General features: G+C 31.4%; 2 protein-coding genes across 3 annotated transcripts in view; both read right to left on the bottom strand.

The window, feature by feature from the left end:
• The window catches only part of LOC127072334 (TNF receptor-associated factor family protein DDB_G0272098-like), a 69,638-nt gene extending 50,763 nt beyond the window's left edge, over positions 1–18,875 (bottom strand). The window contains exon 1 of the mRNA XM_051012684.1: positions 18,178–18,875. The gene's annotated coding sequence lies outside the window, so the exon portion shown is untranslated. The remainder of the gene's footprint in view (positions 1–18,177) is intronic.
• Positions 18,876–20,271: 1,396 nt separating this feature from the next.
• The window catches only part of LOC127072346 (GRB2-associated-binding protein 2), a 4,059-nt gene continuing 299 nt past the window's right edge, over positions 20,272–24,031 (bottom strand). Inside the window, exons 1-8 of one of the 2 annotated variants that reach the window (XM_051012718.1) lie at positions 23,315–24,031; positions 22,798–22,926; positions 22,545–22,731; positions 22,176–22,457; positions 21,393–22,091; positions 21,181–21,320; positions 20,835–21,063; positions 20,272–20,519 (exon numbers count right to left, since the gene is read on the bottom strand). The exon at positions 23,315–24,031 is cut by the window's right edge and continues 299 nt beyond it. In XM_051012718.1, coding sequence (XP_050868675.1) covers positions 20,476–20,519; positions 20,835–21,063; positions 21,181–21,320; positions 21,393–22,091; positions 22,176–22,457; positions 22,545–22,731; positions 22,798–22,926; positions 23,315–23,395 — 1,791 coding nt within the window. In that variant the 5' untranslated portion in view covers positions 23,396–24,031 and the 3' untranslated portion in view covers positions 20,272–20,475. Of the gene's footprint in view, positions 20,615–20,834; positions 21,064–21,180; positions 21,321–21,392; positions 22,092–22,175; positions 22,458–22,544; positions 22,732–22,797; positions 22,927–23,314 lie in introns of both variants that reach the window. The other variant, XM_051012717.1, reaches the window with a different exon arrangement.

Below are 24,031 nucleotides of genomic sequence, written 5' to 3' on the forward strand. Positions count from 1 at the left end.
TGCCAGAAGCCTCGCCTTTTACAAATGAACGAATAACATACATATACACACGCGCGTGTGTAATGAATGGAGTGAACCAAAAAATAATTATTGATTTTTTAAAATCATTGTGAATTTGTGAACATTAGATCCTCTTTTCTCAAGAACTAGGGATATTCAAGATATTTTTTTTTCTCTTTGGTAAACATTTTGTCTAGGTATTTTTGATTGGATTTCGTCGAAGATATACGTAGTTTCGAACTACGTACAGATTAAAACCGATTTTGAACGTCGTTCTTCGTAATCTCTCTTTCTCTCTCTCTCTCTCTCTCTCTCTCTCTCACCCCTTCTCTAGTGATAACTAAATTTTCGACGTTAACTTCCGGTCAATTCGATGCCCGTTCAATATCGTCATTAATTGCCATAAACGACAACGTCACTCTATCTCTATCCCTTTCTCTATCCTTCTCTATCATTCTCTCTCTCTTTCTCTCTGAAGGGGTAGTGGTGGGGAGAATAGGGTTCTCCCTCTCTACTACTCTCTACTACTAATTGGCACGTTAATTGCCTTTCCGGGTCAGGCACAGGATTCTAGTAGTAATTCTCTCTTGAACACAAAATGCACCATCGTTTGTCAACACCCTTACCACCACCCTTCACCACCCTCACCACTCTTAGCTTCTTACCTTTTGTTCGTACTAACGCACTTAGGTTTTATAAAGCTTCTGAAATTAGTAGATATTTTGTACGTATGTAACTGTGTATTTTATATATCTATGTACCTGAGTACAATATTTTTTATTTATCTTATGTATGTATGCGAGTGTGTATTTTCTTTTTTTACATTACAATTTAATCATCGGTTATACGATATTAATTTTTAATCGGAGAAAAAATCGGATAAATAAGGGAGATGTTTTTTTATCGATCGATTAAAAAGAGGGTAATTTTTTGTCGGGATTTGAACTTGAACTTTTTTTTTTTCAGAGAGACAATTTTAGATCCAATCGTTTAAACAATTTAATTATCGTAGACTAGTAATGCTATTTTATATTTAATCAATATATATAATATACATATACGATAGCGTAACAATAAATATAGAATATTTTCAACTAAATTAATAAACTGAATTCAATCGAAATTTTCTTTTCTAAACGATATCGCAAACAAAAATTTCGATTAAAATTTAAAAAAAAAAAAAAAACAGAAAAAGAGAGAGAGAGAAAATGATATTCTTTTTGATCGTACATTCACACACAGTGTACAATCTTTGAAAACATGAGATTTGAGAGAAGGTAGAGTCTCTCTTTAAAGGGGCACTGTAGCCTTCAAATATTTAAGTTCTGTCTCGTACCGAGGAAGGAGAAGAAGAAGGAGAAGAGAGTGAGGAGAGGACATCGTCCGAGATTCAAGCCTCGTGGTCCCTCCCCCGTCATCAGAGCAACCTACCCCTTCTTACTCCCCTTCCTCACCCTACCCAAGTAACACCACACCCGTTACCACCACTATCTCTCTTCTCTTCTTCTTTCTTCCATCGAGTTCACCAACAACGCGAATAACAAGCTATTTCGGGAGTACTCCTTTCTCTAAAGAAAGAGAGAGAATGTCTGGACCAACCTATCCTTTTTGTTAACATTTACTAAACAAATAAATAAATAAATAAATAAATAAGTATAATTTAATTATTACAATTTGATATATATATATATATACAAACAGTTACACACAAGTAACATAAAAATCATCAACAAGATTCTAACGCTATATGAATAATTACGATCGATAGGATATTAAAAACGTGGATCATAGATCTACTTTATTTGTTCATTCTATATAAAATTTGATCAATAATATAATATAATTTATCATTGAACGATCGAATCAGACCAGTCTCTTTGTTTCTTTCTATCGTTAGAAGAAGAAGAAGAAGAAGAAGAAGAAGAGAAAAGATAGTATGCTGACATAGTTTCACTTTGGTTTAAGTTGGAACGATCGAAGAACGATCCTGGATCGAAGAGATCATTGCTCTGGTCCATTAGTAGACTGTAAAGATCTGTACACGAAGAAGGTGGGAAAAGGAGAAAGGGATATAGGAAAAAAAGAGAGAAAGAGAGAGAAAGAGAGACTCTTAACGGAATCATTGACTGAGAGAGAGAGAGAGAGAGAGGTGGAAAGTATTCCTCGAGGCGTATGAGAGTCGATCTCAGGGCGGATTCCCACCAAAGGATCGGTCACGACTTAGGGTCGCCATAAACGCAGTCCGCAGAGCACTACCGACGATTGGATAATGCGAGTTTTGCTCTAACGTAACTCTCTTCTCCCTATTCAGTATCTCGCTTTGATCATTACCACGTTCTTCTAAAACGTTAACCCTTCTTTGACTCTTCTTTTCTATCCTGGTTATTGTTGCTGTTGTTATTGGTTTAACTCTTTTTCAGTATCCTTAATGCAAAATGTTGGATACAAGTTTTTTGATGGGATCGTTAGGTGAGGGATAAAGTGCTGAATCATTATTTGTTGGTATCGTTATTGTTCGTTTGCTTTTTTTAGATATTTTTAATGCAAAATGTTGAATACAAGTTTTTTGATGGGATCGTTAGGTGAGGGATAAAGTGGTGAATCATTATTTGTTGGTATCGTTATTGTTCGTTTGCTTTTTTTAGATATTTTTAATGCAAAATGTTGAATACAAGTTTTTTGATGGGATCGTTAGGTGAGGGATAAAGTGGTGAATCATTATTTGTTGGTATCGTTATTGTTCGTTTGCTTTTTTAGATATTTTTAATGCAAAATGTTGAATACAAGTTTTTTGATGGGATCGTTAGGTGAGGGATAAAGTGCTGAATCATTATTTGTTGGTATCGTTATTGTTCGTTTGCTTTTTTTAGATATTTTTAATGCAAAATGTTGAATACAAGTTTTTTGATGGGATCGTTAGATGAGGAATAAAGTGGTGAATCATTATTTGTTGATATCGTTGTTGTTGTTAGTTTGCTTTTTTAAGTATTAATGTAAAATGTTAGTTACAAGTTTTTAGATGAAATTGTTAGATGAATCATCGTTCGAAAAGAATCTAGAAGAAACTCAGAAAATGTTCTTTGTTCTTGCGTACCAAAATTTCTAAATGGACCAGTTACTAGACGTGTGCGTCTAAGAAAAGTTTCTTAAGTTTTTGGACGAGAAGGTAACTGGCTAATTGTGGCTCGACAAAATTTCTAAATTGTAGGAGGAAGGTTTAGAAGCTTTTACGAGTGGGACAAAACTAATTAGAATTGAAACAAGAAAAAAAAAAAAAGGGAAAGAAAACTGTTCTTAACTGTGCTTCGAAAGTTCCAAAGACAGTAGCTAGGTAAAAATGGAAGAGTTAGGGTTAGATCAAAGAGAAAGTTTTTCAAAGTGTGATCCAAAAGTTTCTAAAATTTCTGAATAGAGAGGATTCAACAAAATCTCTAGGTGAGGGACAGAGGTAATTTTCTAACGAACAAATTTTCGATGTTCATGTATGCATATATACGTATATATATGTAAGAATGTTTAGGTATTGCTTGAAAGTTGTAACATGCAAGAATTGTTAGCGATCTTGTTTCTTTTTTTTTATATATATAATTCTTCCTAATTAAAGATGGAGAGAGAAGGGTGAGGGTGAGGATGAGGATGAGGTTGAGGGTGAGGGTGAGGGAGAAGAGGGAGAGAGTGGTTTGCGATTAAAGACCGGAAAAGTCAACTACCTGACGTTTTGAACGTTCGTGCCGGAAGTAGCATGGTGGTGGGCTGTGTTGTTGTTCGAAAGCAAGGCTAAAATGCTTCACGAAAGAGAGAATGAGAAATAGATAGAGAGTGATAAAGAGAGAGAGAGAGAGAGAGAGAGAGAGAGAGAGAGAATGAGAGAGAAACTAGCTATCGATCGTGAACTGAACTCATGTTCGTGCGTTGGACTTTCGAGGTCATCGTCCTTTCCAGTTAACTATAGTTTAGTTCGATATGAAAGCTTAAGAAAAGTTTGTTGATATTATAACTAATAATAATAATAGTTATTATTATTATTATTATTATATTAATTATTAATTAAGTAATTATTATATTATATTAGTAATGATATTATTATTATAATATTAATAATAATAATAATATTATTATTAATCAATTAATAAAGTTTTATTTTTTTAATTATTCTAAGTGAAATTTTGATTCGATATTTTCTTCGAGGAGGGATAAAGAAATTTGAGAAATTTGATTAGAATAAATAAGAAGATATAAGAAGATAATCGATCTAATATATACTGTGATTACCAACTCACACGCGAACACTCAAGCACAAAAGCTTACAATTCGAATAAATCAATTTCCAAAGATGATCACAAAACTCCAGTGCACTGATAAAATCCCTCTTCCCACTCCTCCTCCAGCCTCAAAGAAAAAAAATAATCCCAGAAAAAAGAGAAAGAGAGACAAAAAAATTCTTCGACACGTTTCCAGATAAATTACAGATAAATAACTGATAAGTAAGAGTTTTTTTTTCATGTGGTCATTATTGTTGTTGTTGTTGTTGGAAAGAACTAACTATAATCTAAACCGGGGAAAAAGCAAGTTGATAGAAGCGAAATAGATAAAGAAAGAGATTAAACAACGTCGCAACGAGCAATTCAAAGATATATATATATATACATATAATAAAAATAATAATACAGAACAACTAATGGAACAACCGAAAGAATAAAAAAGATGACGAATTCTGAATTGGGGTATCTACTTCAATGGCTGGACCACTTCTTAAACCCTCCGAACCCTTCGCATTTCCCTTTCACACTTATCCCTCACCTAACCGTTCGATCCTTCTCTTCAATCTACCCACCCCTTCAACGAACTCACCCCTCACCCACTATTACACTTCCCCATTTGCAAATGCAGGAGAGAACGGTTAGGTTAAGTTAACTTGCACCTACAAACTTTGCATTCTTTCTCGTCTCCTCTATACTTACACATATACACACAACCCTCTTTTTCAATCGCATGTTTACCATGGGTACCACCCAAGCGCATGTGCGCATTTTCATGCCCACATGAATTCTCAGGTTTACACGCTTTACAGATTTGGCTGGTGCAAAAAAGAGAAGGGTTGTACAGGAGTATAGTTAAGAGTTGGAGTGGGAGTGGGGATGGACAAGAGACACGCACGAAAACAGGGCTGGAAATATAATACGGATTAACTGGGGACTTTCTCATTTCTTTCTTTTTTTTTTTTTTATCAAAATTTAAGTTCCATACGTCGAAAGAAAAATTTGTTAACGTTAGTCGAACTTTCGATCTCCATCTTTCCCATCATTCTAACAATTCATACTGTAATTTAAAAAAAAAAAAAATTGATGAAATACGAGAACGGATGGTTACTGTGTAAATTAATTAGTACAGGTGATGGAAAGACTTTGGGGTGGTTAATGTAATCAAATGTATCGAATGTTAATCGTGTTATCCTTGATGTTTGGATTTATCAGAGATTCCGCAGAAAGTGGGAAGGGTGTGATAGGTTGAGGGACTTAGTAGAATGAGAGAATTCAAGGGATCGTTTTCCTTCTGGTGGAAGGGCCGGTCAGGTTCGTCGGACCCTCTCTCTCTCTCTCTCTCTTTCTCTTTCTTTCTCTCTTTCTCTCTTTTTCTCTCTTGCGTAATACGGCCCTGAGCTGTAGTCTTACAACGGTAATGGAAGCCTCTCGGCAAAGGCTTCCTCCTACGGGCCGACAAAACCCGTTTCTTCTCTTACAGTTTACACGATCAGGGACGTCAGGGACGTCAGGGACGTCAGAGGGACCTCAAGGGGGACATATGGGGGACCTCAGGGCCGTCAGAAATTTATGGGACGCAACATAATCATCCAAGGATGTTAAAGAACTTTTCAAAGGCTCTGGTAGATCTCTATTTTTTTTTTCTTTTTTCTTTAATTTCTATTTTATTCTCTATCGTTATTTAATTATTCTTTTTTTTTTTTATATATTCTTTACTATTTCTTATTCAGATCGTTATTAAAGCTGATTGATCGATATACGTGTCGGACTTTTTTTTTTTTTTTTGGAAGATTCAAAAATCTAACGGGTGTTTCAATTTTTTCGATACGACTATACGAATAAAGAAAATTCTTTTTCGAAGTGAATAAATAAAATAAAATAAGATGTAAATTGTTTGATATCGTAAAATCGTCGTCATCGTCGTTATTATTGTTAGTTTTATATAAACTTAATATACGTAGGTAAGGAAAAAGATACTTTCGCAAAGATACGTTCTCGTTCGATTCGATCGCGTGTTTATGAAAATCGATATCCCATATGTGAGATCGAATTCGTGGCAAACCGCCACGTAGACCGCTGATTCATGATTGGTTGATCCGTTTCACGTTTACCTATGTATATATACACACACATATATATATGTATGTATGTATGTCCTTTTCATAAAAAGACTTGAGCGTATTTGGACAAACAAGAGAGTATAGTTGCCCGATACGATCTATACGATCTATAGATCTATACGACCGTGTACTCGATTAATTATTAAATTTCAATCTTTAATTTCAGATCCGTCACTTTTTTTCAAACGTTTCTCTCCAAAACGAATATTTCGTATCATTTGCAATAAATCGTTTCTAAAAAAAAAAAAAAAAAAAAAAACATAATATAACAAAATGTAACACGATTGCTATTATTTCATACAAAAAAAAAAAAAAAATAGTTTGTTAAGAAGAAGCTCGATGTAATTTACATATAACGTTTATTTGTTCAATAATAATAATTTTCTCTTTGTGTAAATAAAATGCGTAAAATTTACGGATGATTTTAAAAGATGATTAAGCTTCTACAAGACTCGTTAGACTCCGTAATCAAACTGGCAATTCTACAAGCGAAGTAAATAATTTTACGATAGACCATAAAAAATAATCAAAAGAAAAAAAAAAGAAAAAAAAAAAGAAACTGTCTCGACTTGGATTAATCAATTCTTCTTTATTTTCTTATATTTTTAATCCAACCGAAGGACTTTCGAGTCAGTTAAGAACTTTCAATCCGCCATTTAATAACTTTTAATCGTTTAACCCTAGTCCCTAATAACTTTTTACATCTCCCAATCCCATAACTTTTAATTCATATCTAAATAACTTTCCACTCTATATATCTCATATACGCATACATACATACACGTATCAAAAAAAGAAAAAAAAAAAAAAAAAAGAATTAATTTCGTCGACAATATTTTTTGTATTTATTACTTTCTTGTTTCCTTTAATTTAATTAAAGTTCAAATATGTAGACCCTAAGGGAAGACAACGACGACGAAGAAGACGATGAAGACGAAGAAGACGAAGAAGACGAAGAAGACGACGACAACGAACGAAACGGGCCTCTCGATCGGACTTTATTTTTAGTCGAGATCGAGGAGATGCATCGAAAGATACTACTCTACTCTACTCTGGCACGAATACGATGTGCACTGGCCAGCTCGGCCACGCTCTGCTTGTCCCTACGAACGCAGCTCATTACCATGCTCATTCCTTAACCCTCTCTTTCTCTCCCACCCCTTTAGCCCCTCCCCTCTCCTCTCTTACTCTCTCCTTACCCCTCAATCATTCTCCTCCTTTTCTCTTCTATCGCTTCACTGTACTATATCTCCATCTTTCTTTTTCTACTAATAGACGGTATCCATCTTTATCTATCTATTTATCTAAATATCTATTTATCTAGATATTTATTTCGCTAAACATATGTGATAGTGTAACGTCTATGTGATATATTATGTGTAGGAGGCTTTTTGTTGTGTAGAGTCTTTCTTTCTTTCTTTCTCTCTCTTCTCTCCTATTTTACGCTCTCCGCACGCGTCTTATTTTCTAGAACAGAAAATCATCACACCATCACATACAAATTCTATATACTTCACAGAGAAAGAGAGAAAAGGAAGGAGAGAGGACGTGAAATTCTTTTCATTCTTTTATAGTTTCAGTTTAAAGGAGGAGAGTTCACCGAACGCAGTTTACCCCAGTATTTTAACACTTTACTAACACACAAATAGAATATTCTTATTCTACTATATAACACTTAAAATTAGACGCACACAAGAGCCTTCTCTTTCTCTACCTGAACAACAAAACAACACACATGACTAACTTCTTCTCTACACTATACACTTAAAACTACTACACTACTACTTTTTTACTTACTCATCATCATCACACTTCTATTCTTCTCTGTTAACTAATTCTAAACTGTTTTTAATTTTATTTGATCGTAATTGTATATCTCTAACGTGTACGCATAATACACACGTACGAAACACACGTTGAAATTGATGATAATTGCAAATAATTTTCTTTTCTCAATTTGAAAAACAGCGTACTTGAAAATTTTGTTGAATCGAAAAAACGCATTTTTTTCTTCTGATCGGGATTCGAACCTGGGTCGCCGAATTTGTAATCAGATACGCTATCGGCGTACCCAAATTCGGATCCTTATTATTTATCAATGATGTTTATATATAATATATCACAACATGACATACATATTTTTAATTAATAAATTATTAAGAGATGAGATGATAACGATTATATAAATATCATACCCTAATTGTAATATAATGAATCACATCTTCTTTTTCGCGATAAAAACACTTATAAACGAAATTTTATGTACGAAATAACATTCTAAAAAAAGTCTTTACATAACATGTTTTTTTTCCTAAACCGGTATTCGAACACGGGTTACCAAATTTCTAGCCTGAAACGATACTATCGTAACCAAATTCGATCAGTGTGATTAATGTATTATTAATAAGTTTATATAATCTAATAAATTTTTACGTACGTATATATATATATATATATATCTATTATAACGTAATACATATGTATATGAAACATACGCATACACATCACACATAAATTAAAAATAAATATATATATATTTTTTTTTTAATCAATACGAGATTGAAGCAATATTTTAGATTCTTCGAAAAATTAACAAAAAAATTTTTTCCATTTACCAAACAAGTTCTTCTTATCGTAGGGTCTCACGATTCATAGGTACTGCACTGAGCTAACGATCTTTATGCGAGTCGTGTATCGAGCCTAATTAGGTAACATAAAAGGACGCCGAACGTCTTTCCTACCTGCTACTCTCTCTCTCTCTTTCTCTCTCCCTCTATCTATCTATCTATCTATCTATCTATCTATCTATCTATCTATCTCTCTCTATCTCTCTCAGTATCCCTGTCGCTTGTTACTCTCTTACTAAAAGATTATTTTTTTCCATTCGTTCTTAACACGAAACAACGAAAATTATATTAGGCTACTGCTTACTATCGTAACCGAGGAGAAAATAAAATGACACACTTTCTAAAAGAAAAAAAAAAGAATAAGAAATGAGAAAGAGAGAAAGAGAGAGAGAAAAAAATTGGAAAAATAGAAGAGGAAGAAAAAATTAAAAAATAAAAAAAAGAACCTGCAAAAAATACATTCTTAAATATTTTAAAAAAAAAAAAGAAAGAAAAAGATCGACGAGGGACGTTAATTAGCTCGTTAGCTGTCGACGATTACACGAAGAGTCTCTCTTTCTCTCTCTGTCTATCTGTCTCTGTTTGACTTAAGGAAATATCTATAGTTTAACATCATCTTTTATCTCTTTTCTCTTATCTTTCCGACCTATTTGCTTTCCTTCGAGAGGGAAATCACGAGTCACGGTGAAAATCACAGTAATTGGTATATGAGGATTTGGGTTAGCCAACTCTCTTGGACACTTCTTTATATATAAAAAGAAAAAAAAGAAATTATGTGACGTACGTTTATTCTTCCCACGTAAAAACTGGCAGGAAATTCAAATAAAAAGAGAATCTGATTTATCGAATGAGAAAAGAAACTATCGATTGCATTCGATCTTTCTTCGAGCTCACTTGTGAAAAACATGGCGGGAAATTCAAATGCGAAAATCAATTTGTCGATATTTAAAAAAAAAAAAAAATTGAGAAAAAGATTACGAAAACAATCTACCGATGTCTCGATCGAGTTTAATCAATTTTTTTTTAAATTTTTCTAAAAAAAAAAAGTGACGGGAAATTCGAATTTCTCGAACGAAAGATACAAGATTTTTAATAATAATGATAATTAAAAAAAAAAAAAAAAAAAATTCACCGGGCGTCTCGATCGTAATCAATCTATTTTTACCCGATTGGTCGTGATTGAAAAAATGGCGGAAGAATTCAAATTCGAAAATGGCGGACAGATTTCTCGGACGAGAAAAAAAGAAAAAGTAAAATAAAAAACACACACACATATACATAGATAAAAATAAAAACGAAATCTGACATACAGTTAAATCTTTGAAATCGTTCTCTCTCTCTCTCTCTCTCTCTCTCTATCTCTATCTGTTTTCACTGAGTCGGAAGGATAACCTAACTTCGTGATGATTTCTTTTGAGAAACTGTTAGACGGTGAAATCTCATCTTACGTCACATGCTCTCCTTGCATCTTTAAAGTCAAGTCGTTTTACAAACATCGTCATCATCGTCATCTTTTTAATACTAGAAAGAGATAGACAAATGAAGAGAGAGAGAGAGAGAGAGAAAATGGAAAGTATCGAATCGATTTTTGTCCTTCTTCTCTTTTTAACATTCGATAAATACGATAAATGTCATACTTCAATAAAATGATGTTGAACATATTGTCAAGAATATATATATATATATATATATATATATATATATATGTTGTATATGTGTGGGTGTATCAAAATAGGATTATGTATCGACAGCAGTGTCCTCCTTTCGCGTTCATTTAATTTTCATTCTAACAAAAGAGTTGGCTTTTCAATTGTTCAATGTATTTAATAATACGCGAGAAGATTCGCACAATTTCTTTGTTTTTCTTTTTTGTGTTGTTTAATAATTATTAAATAATAATTAGTAATTAAATTCAAGAAGAAGAAAATTAATTTATTTTAGTTGGAAAGGGATGAAAAGTATATATCATCGATATCGAACGAATTTCATACGATCGAATAAAAATGTTCTCCATTTTTGTTTATCAAAATGGCGGACAAAATTCATACGAGTCTTCCGGGTTCTCAATTTTCGTAATAAAATTACGAGAACGAAACAATGCGGATACGTTCACGAATTGTTTTAACAATTAATATTTTATGAAATAATTACTCGTTTTATCGACGTAACTTTCACTTCTTCTTCTTCTTCTTTTCTTTTTTTCATTTCCTTTTTCCTTTTTCTCACAAAAATTATTTAATCAATTTATATTTCTATTGAACAATGAAATAATATGCATATATGTAAATCGAGTTTACATACTTGTTTTACATCTACGGGAATAAAAAGAAGAAGATTCTCATTTATTCAACAGTAGTGGATCGTTCTATAGATCATTGTATGTGTAGATCGTTACATGGATCATCACTTGTAAGTATTATAGATCATTATAGATCTTCGCATAACATAAACGGAAATTGTTACTTCATTTTTATTTTCTATTTTTTTTATCATCATCATCATAATTATTATTATTATTATTATTATTATTATTATTATTATTATTATTATTATTATTATTCTCTTTTTTCATCATTTTTATTTTTTATTTTTTATTATTTTTTTCTTTCCTTCTACATTTTTTTTTCTTATAGCAAATTGTCAAGGTTAGTATTTTAAAACGAGATTTCCCTCTTATTATCATAATCTTCTAACCAAGGAAAGTAAGTTGCCATAAACGAGAAAGTAATTCAAGCAACACGCATCGATAAACCTAAATCATGCATATATACATACATATATACACACACACACACACACACACACACACATATATATGTATATTTATTTGTATCTGTCGTTTAATATGAAAAAAAAAGAATTAATCGATTAAATTTCTTTCGTATATTAGTAATTTAAAATTTAATATAATATACATTATTTATATATATATATATATATGTGATATAAGTATTATTTAATACAACAGAAAAATTTATACGTACATGATGTGTGTGTGTGAATAAAAAAAAAAATTAATTAAACAGAATTAAATTTTGTTAAATTATATACAATCAAAATATGTTTAAAAAATATATATATATATTATATATAATCGTGTGTGTGTTTGTGTACGATATGCAAATATTTTTTAATACGATATTACACAATACATTAACTAATCCAATAATCAAAAAAAGAAAAAAAAAGAAAAGAAAAGAAGAAAAGAACAGATAAAGGTAACATTTCGATATTATCTTATTAGATAAGAAGATTAATGAAATTGACCGACTTTTAACATCGCATAGTCTTCTCGGAACACTAACAAGACCCGACGATCATATCGCAAAGACATTTATAATTTTCTCGATTTCCTTCAACTCCTCAATTTCAACATTCTAATATAAAAAACAAAAAAAAAGATGTACGAAGATTATTGTATATCGATTGAAATAAAAAATAGAAAACAAAAAGAGAAAAGGAAAGAAAGAAAATCAACAAAATTCTAATCTAAAAATAATAGAATGCAATTAGAAAGAGTGAGGAAGAGAAGATAACAATTGATCGTTGATAAATGATCTATAGATCGTTCACTGACATTTTCAAACAAGATTAACTTTTCAATGATTATAATCAGCTGATCCGACGTATGAAGAAACGAATAATATAATAGACGAAATTTTATTCGTCAGAATAAAAGAAGGAAACGGGAAAGAAAAAAGAAAAAAGAAAAAAAGAAACAAACGAACGAACGAACGAACGAAATAGAAAAAGTAATTAAATTATAATGAAAAATGATAGAATCGAATTAAAGAAAGAGAGAGAGGGAGAGGGAGAGAGAGAGAATTAACAAGTGATCGATTGTATAAAATTGATCTATAGATCAGTCCCTGACATTTTGAAGCAATACTCTCTCTCTCTCTTTCTCTCTCTATCTATCTATCTATCTCTCTCTCTCTCTCTCTCTCTCTCTCTCTCTCTCTCTCTCTCTCTCTCTCTCTCTCTTTCTTATATATGGCGCCTGTGGGCCGCGCCTAAACCGGGTCGACCGATTATAACTCTTCTCTTCGTTTCCTGTCTCTCTAATGCAACCGACAACGTTTGCTATAAATGTACAATATATGTATGTGTGTGTGTGTGTGCGTATGTACATATGTAGATCTCAACAATGAAAATACAAGAAGATTGAAAACGAATGTGAATAAATAAAAGTATGTATACATTTTAAATATATTATTAATACGAACATACTACTGTGTGTGTGTGTGTGTGTGTGCGTGTGTAAATGTATATATAAAGTGGGTTAGTTTCGTTAATCTTTTTATCTAACAAGATAATATCAAAATGTTCCCTTTATTTATTTATTTATTTTATCAATTAATATATCGTATAATATCGTATTAAACAATTTTTGCATATCATATATTATATTATATATATTGAATTCTTTTGTTATATATATATGTACGTATGTACGTATGTATGTATGTATGTATTTATATATACGGACGACCATGAACAAATGCATATATGTATAATATGTGTGTGAAAGAGAGAAAAAAAAAGAAGAGGAAAAGAGAGAGACAAAAAGATAGAGAGAAAAAGAACGAGAGAGAGAGAGATAGATAGAGAGAGAGAGAGAGAGAGAGAGAGAGAGAGAGAGAGAGGAAAAGTGAGTTTCAACAACAATTTCGATGTAACTTACGTCATTCATTGTTCGCGGATACAACTAATGTGAACCTTCGACGCTTCCGTTACGTCGTTCTTTTCTTTTCTTTTTTTTTATTGGCTATCGTTAAAGAACCGCATTGAATTATCAACGAATCAGCGATCCGTATTCGATTTCATTGTTTCGTCGGCTTGTATTTCTATTTTTTTGTTCTCTTTTGAGTTGTATTCTTTTCTTTCTTTATTTTATCTTATTTATCTATTTGTTTGTTTGTTTGTTTGTTTGTTTGTTTATTATTCTTTTTTCCTTATTCACTTTTATTCCTTTCTAACCATGAGAAAATAATTCGATCTTCACCGATGACGTCAACATTCAAATACGATCGCATTGCCCGCGAAATTCGAATTGAAGGAAAGCACATACCAACGGAAATTGTACACCGATGAATCCCGTGAGAGAGATTTGGAATTCTATCGTATTGATCGCAGAAAAATTTTGAATTCGATAGGATTCGATTGAGAGAGAAAAAAAAAAGGAAAAGAAAAATTTATTTCGAAACGATTCCGTCCGAGATTTGAAATCCGATCGAATTATAAATTAAGAAGAAGAAAAAAGAAAAAGGATAGAAAATTCCTTTCAAAAACTGAATTCCAAAAATCAAATCGATCTAACAACGAAGTCTATCTAATGATCGAACGAAATTTTTCTATCTAATAGAGATTTCCCCTGAATATAAATGAAATTTCAAATATAATGTCATTCTCACATGTTCTCTTATATAATAATAATACTATTAACAATAATTATTATTATTAACAATATTATAATACATTATTAATAAAAACATATTATTATTATTATTATTATTATTATTATTATATAAAGTATTGTAATTATTATAAATATAATATATGATATACTATAATTATTATATTATAAATACAATATATAATATAATAATATTAATATAATAATAATAATAATAAATGTATAAAATAGTAACAATAGTAATAACAATAGTAATAACAATAATAACAACATTTTTTTCGATCGATCTCGTTAAAGCTACTGTTATTACTAATCCTACTGATGCTTTTGCTGTGTCTGCTGTTACTGATGTTATTGCTATTGCTACTACTGTTGCTACTGCTGCTGTTGCTGCTGTTTTGACTACTCGCTGTTAAGACTGCTAGAATGGTAGAGTTGTTTGCTCTTGCTGGTATCCATCAGCCGGTTCGTTCTTTCCTTCGTTCGTTCGTTCGTTCGTCTGACTTGCGTAATCAAGACGGAATGCGTGTTCAAAGAAAATAACGATACATAATTACGTTTACAACGATTATTGACCGTCGGCGTTGTTCTTCTCTTATCTTCTTTTCTCTTAACTCGTTTACAAAAAAAAAAAAAAATCTCACTTCACTCCCACTCTCACTCCCTCCAACTATTCGCCCCTCGAAAGGATTTAAAAAATCAAAACGATGCTTCATGATACATCCTCGTATTTCTTAGAAGCTACAACATACTTTTCCTTTCGTTTATGGTTTTTTTTTTTTTTTTAGGTATAATACGTGGTCATTACGAGAGTACAAGGATTTATCTCTCAAGGATCTATTCGTTCGTCGTCGATCAAAGAAAATTCAATTAATTTAATCGTTAATGGACGCTTCTTAATCTCCATTTTTTTTCCTCCATTTTGTTTTCTTTCTTTCTTTCTTTTTTTTTGGTTAGAATAATTTTCGAGATCGGACGTCCTTTTTTTTTTAATTTGATAGGAAGCAGAAGTAATTTCTTTAAAGAAAGAAAGAAAAAAAAAAGAAGAGAATATTCGATTCGCATCGACAATTATTTTCTTTGATAATATCGATTTTAATTCGAAAGGAAATAATTTTCTAATTAAAACGATACGAGCGTTATCGAAAGCTCAACGGCCTTCAACGGGCCTTCTTAAAAATCCTTAATTAGAAGAAAACGTTGAGAACAGATGTTATCTATCCTTTTATTAAGAATAATATATGTAATAATCATTATAAATTCCCTTTTCCTATTAACGTATGAAATTATTCAGCCGTGTAGGTTATGTCTGTCTGTATACATAACCTTCGTTTTGTTTTCATTAATTATATCAATTAAACGGTAAACTCCAATGCAGGTAAATCAATATATATATACATATATATATACATATATATATATATATATATATATATATATATATATTATTATTATTATTAGAAAATATTCCTTCCAAGAAAGTTAACGAAATAAATATATAGAATAGTATAGAAAGAGAGAAAAAGAAAGAAGAGACACTAAAAAGAAAATATATAAATCTTTTTAAAACGTGTATGTCAAGATGACGCAGGTCAACATACCTGAACTTTGTACCCAAACTGATCCTAAGAAAATAATGAAAAATTATTCTGCACTCCGAAGATAAAACAGAACATTTTTCTTTTACTGACTCTCTCTCTCTCTCTCTCTCTCTCTCTCTCTCTCTCTCTCTCTCTCTCTCTCTCTCTCTCTCTCTCTCTCTCTCTTCTTTTTTTTTAAACAATCGAAAATAACGAGATTCTTTCGATAAAACTCGATCGATAATTTCTCTCTCTCTCTCTTTCTTTTTTTTTTCAAAATATAACACAGGATATAAATTATCTGAAAATATTTTGATTGATCTTCTAATATCGACAGTTCTTTTGAAAATATTTTTTTTATACAAAAATAAAAAAAAATCGATCGTTTCTCTTTTCTTCCTTTTTTCTTTCTCTTTTCTTTTTTTCTTTTTTCTTTAACGTTAACGATTATTTGATAACACTTACGATCGTTAAATTATTCGAAAATATTCACGAAATATTGAAAAACCATTTAAAGTTATAACATACATTAGAAAGTCTCAAAGAAATAATAAATTCTAACCTCACTAATCTTCACCGAAAGAAAATCTTTTAGAAAACATTTTCCCTTCTAATACCGAGGACTCCGAAATACTTAAACGATTAGAGCTTTCTAAGAAGGACGGTATATTTTCGGAGAAAATAACATTTTCAAATTTTTCTGGATAGAAAAAAAAAGAAGAAGAAGAAGAAGAAAAAGAAGAAGCAAAAGGAAAAAAGAAATGTTAAGGTTAGAATTACTAACGAATATTTCGTAAACATTAACCTATATAAACGACGTAATATTCATATTTCCAAACGAGAAAAGAAAAGAAAAGAAAAGAAAAAAGACAAAAGAAAATCGAATGATAATCGAGGTTAGAATCCCTCTAAATAACATCGAAAACATACATACATACATACATATTATCATAATTGATACGATCGATAACAAAAACATAATGTATCTTCTTCTATAAAAATTACTTGTGTACTTTTGATGAGCGCAAAAAGAAAAAAAAAAAGAAAAAAAGAAAAGGAAAAACGAAACGGAACGAAAGAAAAATTATATTAAAATTATCGTAGAAATAATAAATTGTCGATACGAACGAGAGAGATCTTGAAGGATAAAAATAAAAGAAAAAGAAAGAAAGAAAAAACAAAAAAAAAAAAAAAGAATTATAAACATCTAATAAGATTTCAGATCTTAACTAAACTTATCTCTTTCTCTTTCTACCTATCCATCTCTCTCTCTCTCTCTCTCTCTCTCTCTCTCTCTCTCTCTGTCTCTCTATTCGGTATTTCCGTTCTCGAAAGTAGAATCTAATCGTGCATACTCGTTTGGATTCCTTAAGGAGTTCGGCGTGAAGGGTGAAGAATGTCGACCGCATCAAGAGAGAGAAAGAAAGAGAGAGAAAGAAAGAGAGAGAGAGAGAGAGAGAGAGAGAGAGAGAGAGAGAGAGGACTCAGCTGGGTGGTCGAGAACTCCACAAGTGGGCGAGAAAGAAGAAAAGAGACAGAAATATACATTCACATACATATTATACTCATACATACATACATACATACATATATATATACACACACACTACATCTTTAGTTTATCCTAACCAACAAAATTTGTCATCAAAATGATCGGATCCATTACCGACCGAAAAAAAACAAATGCCTAACGGTCTCTTTCTCTCTCTCTCTTTCTCTTTCTATCTCTTTCTCTTTCTATCTCTTTCTCTTTCTATCTCTATCTCTCTTTCTCTTGCCGAAAAACAAATATATTCATGCTCCAGCTTCATCGATCATTGCGATAACATGGTAATAATATTATAACGATCAAAAATAACTTTTGCTTTAATCTCGCATCGTGGAATAGCGTAAAAAGAAGAAGAAAGAGAATAAAAGAAACGGACGATGATACGAGATAATAATAATAATATTAATAATAATAATAATAATAAGATATTTATCTTGGATCCGTTCGGTCGTTACGAAGTCGATGCCATGTTTTTTTCTGAGCCAACAACAGGTGGCTCCGAATCGATCGATGTCGAAATGAGAAACGAGAAAAGTAGAAGAAGAATAAAGAAAGAAAACAAAAAAAAAAGGAATGAAATCAAACGTATACGAAGTAATAATTTAAATAAAAATTTCACTTACTTTTAAGCGTGTGTTTGGTGCTGTTACTGCGTGTGTGTTTTACTTTCGATGATAATAATTTCCTTCGTTCGTTGTTGGTCTTCTTCGTAAAAAGGGAAAGAAGAAAAAGAAAGAAAGAAAGAAAAACAAAACAAAACAAAACAAAATTGAAATCTGGGTAAATCGCACAATATAAATTTAGGCACTGTAAATTTCTCGATTTACGTTGTATACATACACAAAGAGTCACAATAATAATAATAATAGTAATAATAATAATATGGAATAATACGATTAATAAGAATAAGAATAATCACATTATACAAATCACTGTTACGATATTATAATACACGTATTTATTATACGAGAACACACGAGAGAAAACGACCGGACGAAAGACGAAAGGACGCGACGCGAAAGAAACTTGTCCGACGAAACGCGTGACACCTCGCTCGACGGTTGGCGAGCGAATGAGATGCGACGCTCGCTCGCTCCCCACTACCACGCATACCAGCGCTCTCTCGCGGAACGACTCGGTACTAACTCTGTCGGTAATATCGATATCTCCTCCATCGATCATGACGCATACAACAAATTTGTATACTTTCTCTTCGAAAATTATGTTTATGTTTCTTTTTCTTTTCTTTTTTACTTTCGATCTTATTCAAAAATTTTGTAATATATAAATCTTTATGCGTGTATACACTGATGACGATAAAACAGTTTTCGTACTTTTCTATACCGTTTCTATCTATCATTGCATTTTTCTTCTTGTTTTTTTATTTAAAATATGTAAAATATAAATAATTAAGGAACAATAAAATGATATGTGTATATATATATATATATACACATATGTATACATCTATATTATTTAACTATATAAATGATTTATTTACTCTTTATGTGTATATTGAATTCTATACATAATAGCATAGGACTGCAATACCACAATCGATTGCCCTAATTGTTACTCACATTTTGTGCGAATGGATCATTGCAAAATTATTGGTAACATCTAAGGCAACATTTCTTTTTCTCCTCTCTCTCTCTCTCTCTCTCTCCCTTTTCTATCCTTTTGTATATTAATCTTCCTTCTGCGATACAGATATGTGTGCATGCTTTGGTGGTTCGCACAATATATTTTCTTTCTTTCTTTATTTTTTTTTCTTTTTCTTTTTTTTTTTGGTGATATGTAAGATTTCACACACACACACACACTCGTGCAATGCATCATAATTATTTATAATAATTACATATATGCATAGTTTCTATGCACTAATTTAATATCTAATCGTTTACTATTTTTATTTTATTTGGAAAATAAGTCACCCATGTGTTTTCGTCGAGCACAAGTTTTTTGTTGTTCTTCCCTTTCTTTCCTTTTCTTTTGCACAAATAATTCTTTTTTAATTATTTAACACTTCTTACTCGTTAATAAAAAATTAATGTAAATTATAAATAATACATACAATTACACAAGAAAAAGAAAATGTGCTCATATACATATACATATACATATTATATATATATATGTATATATTAAATTCATGGCATGCATATCTCTATGTAAAAAATAGATAAAAATAGCATCTTTAATAATATGCAATAGCAATTAAATTGTAATAAAAAATAAATCATTATTATAGATTATTCAAAAAAAAAATCAAATATACCTAATACGATATTTACAATAATAAAGGAAACATATTTTTCTTAAGAGTTAATTAAAACATTATTCGAATAAATTCATAATCGAAGAAATTTGCTTTTATTGATCGACAATCATTTTTCATTTTGCCTGTGATATCCTAAACACACTATTACATCTAAATGAAAAGAAAAAAAAATAAAATAAAATTTAGAAATACATATATATATATACACACACACACACATATATATATATATATATATATATATATATATATATAAAACATTTGCGTTGTGAATGTTTAAAAATATTATTAATTAAAACTTAATAAATCGTTGTATCATTCGTTAATAAAAATTGTTTCCTCTTCTTTATCGTTTGTTATATATCATTTATGTAAAAACTTACCTAATAAATTCACATTTATACTTAATAATACTATTGAAAAAATATGAAAACTCTTTTCTTTTTTTTTTCTTTTTTTTTTTCTTTCTTCCTTCCTTTCTCTTTCCCCGTTTACAAATTCTTATGCAAGCGATGGTATCAATCAAATTAATGATACCATTGATTTTGTCACTACTTCTTCCTTTTTTTTTTGGTTTTTTTTCTTTTTCTTTTTCTTTTCCTTCCTTTTAATATTATATTTTTTGGTCCATTGAATATTGCTATACTTCTTTCGTCAGGCAGCTTTTCTCTTTATAAGAGTTATCTACTCGATCCAAAATTAATTAGTTTTGGTACGGAATAAAAAGTAAGCTTTGTTTTTCTCTTTCGCAATAAGTACTGCGCTGTTTGTTTCGCAGTCTTTTCTTTTTGGAAACATAAAAAAACAAAAAAAAAAAAAAGAAATCATACCAAGAACCATATAACTATGATACAATACTTAATATACAAAATGTGATATTCTCCTTTTTTTTCTTTTAGTCAACATAATAATAAAAAAGTTAATTTTCGACTTAACAAACTAAAATTTGGATTGTTTTCGATGATATCAAAAGTATAGGCTATGTTAACTCATCGGTACATTGTTTCCTTTCTTCTTCTACGCGTTGTCGTGTACGATTGAAAGCCTCAGTTTTTAAAAAATCAACAGTTTTGTAGACCGTAGTATTTGGTGGTGATTGGGCAGGTGGTAACGTCGATGAGGCAAAACTTTCTGTTGCCTCTAAATCAAGATCAAGATATTGCAAAACGACTAATCGTCGATTTGACGCAGGAATAAATGTATTATTGTGATCTTGATAATAATATATCTATAAAAAACAAAGACAAAAAAAAGAACAAGTAAAGAAAAAAGAGATAATACAATTGTTGAATAATTTCGTTTGACATAATATATTATCACATATAATTTTTTCAATATTATTTACCTCCTCTTTATCATCGAAAGCATTATTATCTTCATCCGATGTGGATTGATGTCGAACAGAATGTGTATGCATTGGAGGAGTCGGACTAGGTGCTGCTCGCATTCTACCTCTCCCAGGAGGAGAGGCAAGTTGTAAAGGTCCTAGAAATCAATTCGTACCATACATTTCCCATAACATCCAATCTATGTAATAAACAATTTTTTAAAACTTACCTTCTATAGGTGACTTGTTTAATGGTGGTTTAAGTTTCCTATTAATACTAGGCGGTTCAGCAGGTGAATGTTCCGAAGAGCTCATTTCTAATGTTGGCAAAGTTGTACCAGGAGATGCTTCGTTACTGATAATTGAAGTAGAGTCGCTGGTTTTTCTACCTGGTTTTAATTCCCTGTAAACTACAGGAGGAGGTGGAGCTACCGTAGATGGTGGTATTGGAGCAGTGCTACTATCTCGTATCAAAGGACTTGGTAGATTGGAATAAGTAGCAGTCACTGAACTTTCTGATCTTGGACTTGGTGGTTCATCCTCGTGAAAATCATATCGAAAAACACGCGTGTCTTCCATAGTACTTGGTGCAGCGTTAGAATAAACATGTTTCTCCGATGCTTGTCCAGGTTGATGGGATCTAGGGAAATCATAGGATTCATCTGTTACTGATCCAACTGCATTAGTATTAGCAGCAGGTGTCGCAGGTGTTGTAGGTTTCGAACTCTCCGTTGCACCGTCCAAATTTAAATAATTGTGTCCTGGATTTTCAGGTAACATGTGAGGCGGTTTAGGTGGTCTTGGAGGTGCTGGTAATTTTTCTACAGCCGGTGGGACACTCGAGTCTACGATTCTTAACTTTCCAAACCTCTTCCTTACACTCCACGAACCTATTTCGGCGTCACCAGAATTCTGAGCTCTTGATTCGGCTGTTTTATATGTTAAATTTAATATATAGGATATATATTCTTTTTCTTTCCAATTATTTATATTTTTTTTATTGATCTTTTTACCTGAACATGGAAATGTATCCCAATTGACGCTTGGTACCGGAGCAGTCCACTCGTCATCCGTAAACACACTCTCTGCGTCAGTAGTTGTAGGTGATCTTGGTGGCGAAGGTGCTAATCTTCTTGGTGCGTCATAATGTTCAGGTCCTTGTCCCATTCCTGAACTAAGAGAACTGGTATCATTAAGACGACGACCGGATATACATTCGCTGATAGGAATATAAGGTCCAGAGATTGTACTTGTTGGTGAGATCGGAGGTGATTCTTGGGATTCGTACTGAAACACTATAATGAAGATTATGTTTATACAAACCATCAAATTATTAGCTTTTCAGTTTTATAAACAAATGAAATAATTTGACATTGATTTACTTTGACATTGTTGTTCCTCGTCTTGAGTATAAGCCTTCAACCCACAAACTTGACAAACCGCAGCAACCCATTTGTTCATATCGGCTTCGCTTTCAGCAACCAAATAATAAGTTCTCTTTGGTGTCTTAACATTGAACGTAAATTGATACTTTTGCTTACAATTTTCAAACCTAAGACCAGCATCGACCTATAAACGATATTTATTATACAATAGTAATATACATAGTCCAAATTAAACGTAAATAAATATTACCTGTTCGCATTGATCGAGATCAATACGACCTTTCAACTTTCTACATCGTCTATCCGTATAATATTCTAAAAAGTATTGTCCAGGTAATTCACCGCTATGTCTTAAAGCAAACCAACGTTTCCTCCACCGCTGTAATCAAAAGAATCATCAAATATATGCACTTTATTAAGAAATAACAAAATCATTCCATTTCAATAAGAACGCCTAGTTAATAATAACATAGTCATTTCAAAGTATTACTCTTCGATAATGAAAAGATACGACGCAATACAATACAATAAAATCATAAAGAAAAATGAAGGTTAAGATTTCTATTAAAGAAAAAAAAAAAAAAAAAAAGAAAGAAAGAAAGAAAGAAAGAAAGAAAGAAAAAGAAAAGAAAAGAAAAAAAAAAAAGTTTTGTTGAAGTTCCCTTGCACGTGAACAAATGTAAACAATGAAGAAGTTTTATTAAGCACAATAAAAAAACAAAATTGAACTACCAATAACTATATGCCATTAAACAAATAACACTTACAGCTCTCCATAGTTTAGTAGGTGGCGATTTGATGAGCCATCCTTCATGAACGATTTCTTGAGTAGTTTTAAGAACCTCCATACTAACTATACCATCCACATCTCAAATCTGTTTGATTATAAATAATTTCAATATACGGTATAACATTGTCACATAGGGATAATAAAACCACCGAACACACAGGACAACGGCACGCTCGTCGTCCATTTATCTATTTTTGGACGACACACTGACGATCACACCGATACATGAATCGCCTGCTGATCTCTTCCACGACGGCAACCACCACCACCACTATCACTACCACTATTGCAATCGCCATTACTAACACAATTACATTGCTATCGTAACGAAACACTCATATATGTACGTTAAGCGAGAACTTGTGCGAAGATTGTATAGGTTAGGAAGAAAGAGAGAGAGAGAGAGAGAGAGAGAGAGTGAATAATGAAAATCGGAGCACATTGAAAGAAAGAGAGAGAGATATATATATGTATACATATATATCGTCGCCATTACTAAACCGATATAAACACGCGTGCCAAGGTTTGTGTGTATGTGTACGTTTCTTCATGTGTTAAGTCTCTCTTCGATGACAACGCACTGACGTACACGACTTACAAATGTGCCATCGACCATGATTACACGTACATGATTTTTTGTTCTTTCTTCTTTTTTTTATATTATTATTATTTGTAATATTGTTATTGTTCTTGT

The sequence above is a fragment of the Vespula vulgaris genome, chromosome 25, assembly GCF_905475345.1.
Source record: "Vespula vulgaris chromosome 25, iyVesVulg1.1, whole genome shotgun sequence".
In the NCBI taxonomy this organism is placed as follows: Eukaryota; Metazoa; Arthropoda; class Insecta; order Hymenoptera; family Vespidae; genus Vespula; species Vespula vulgaris.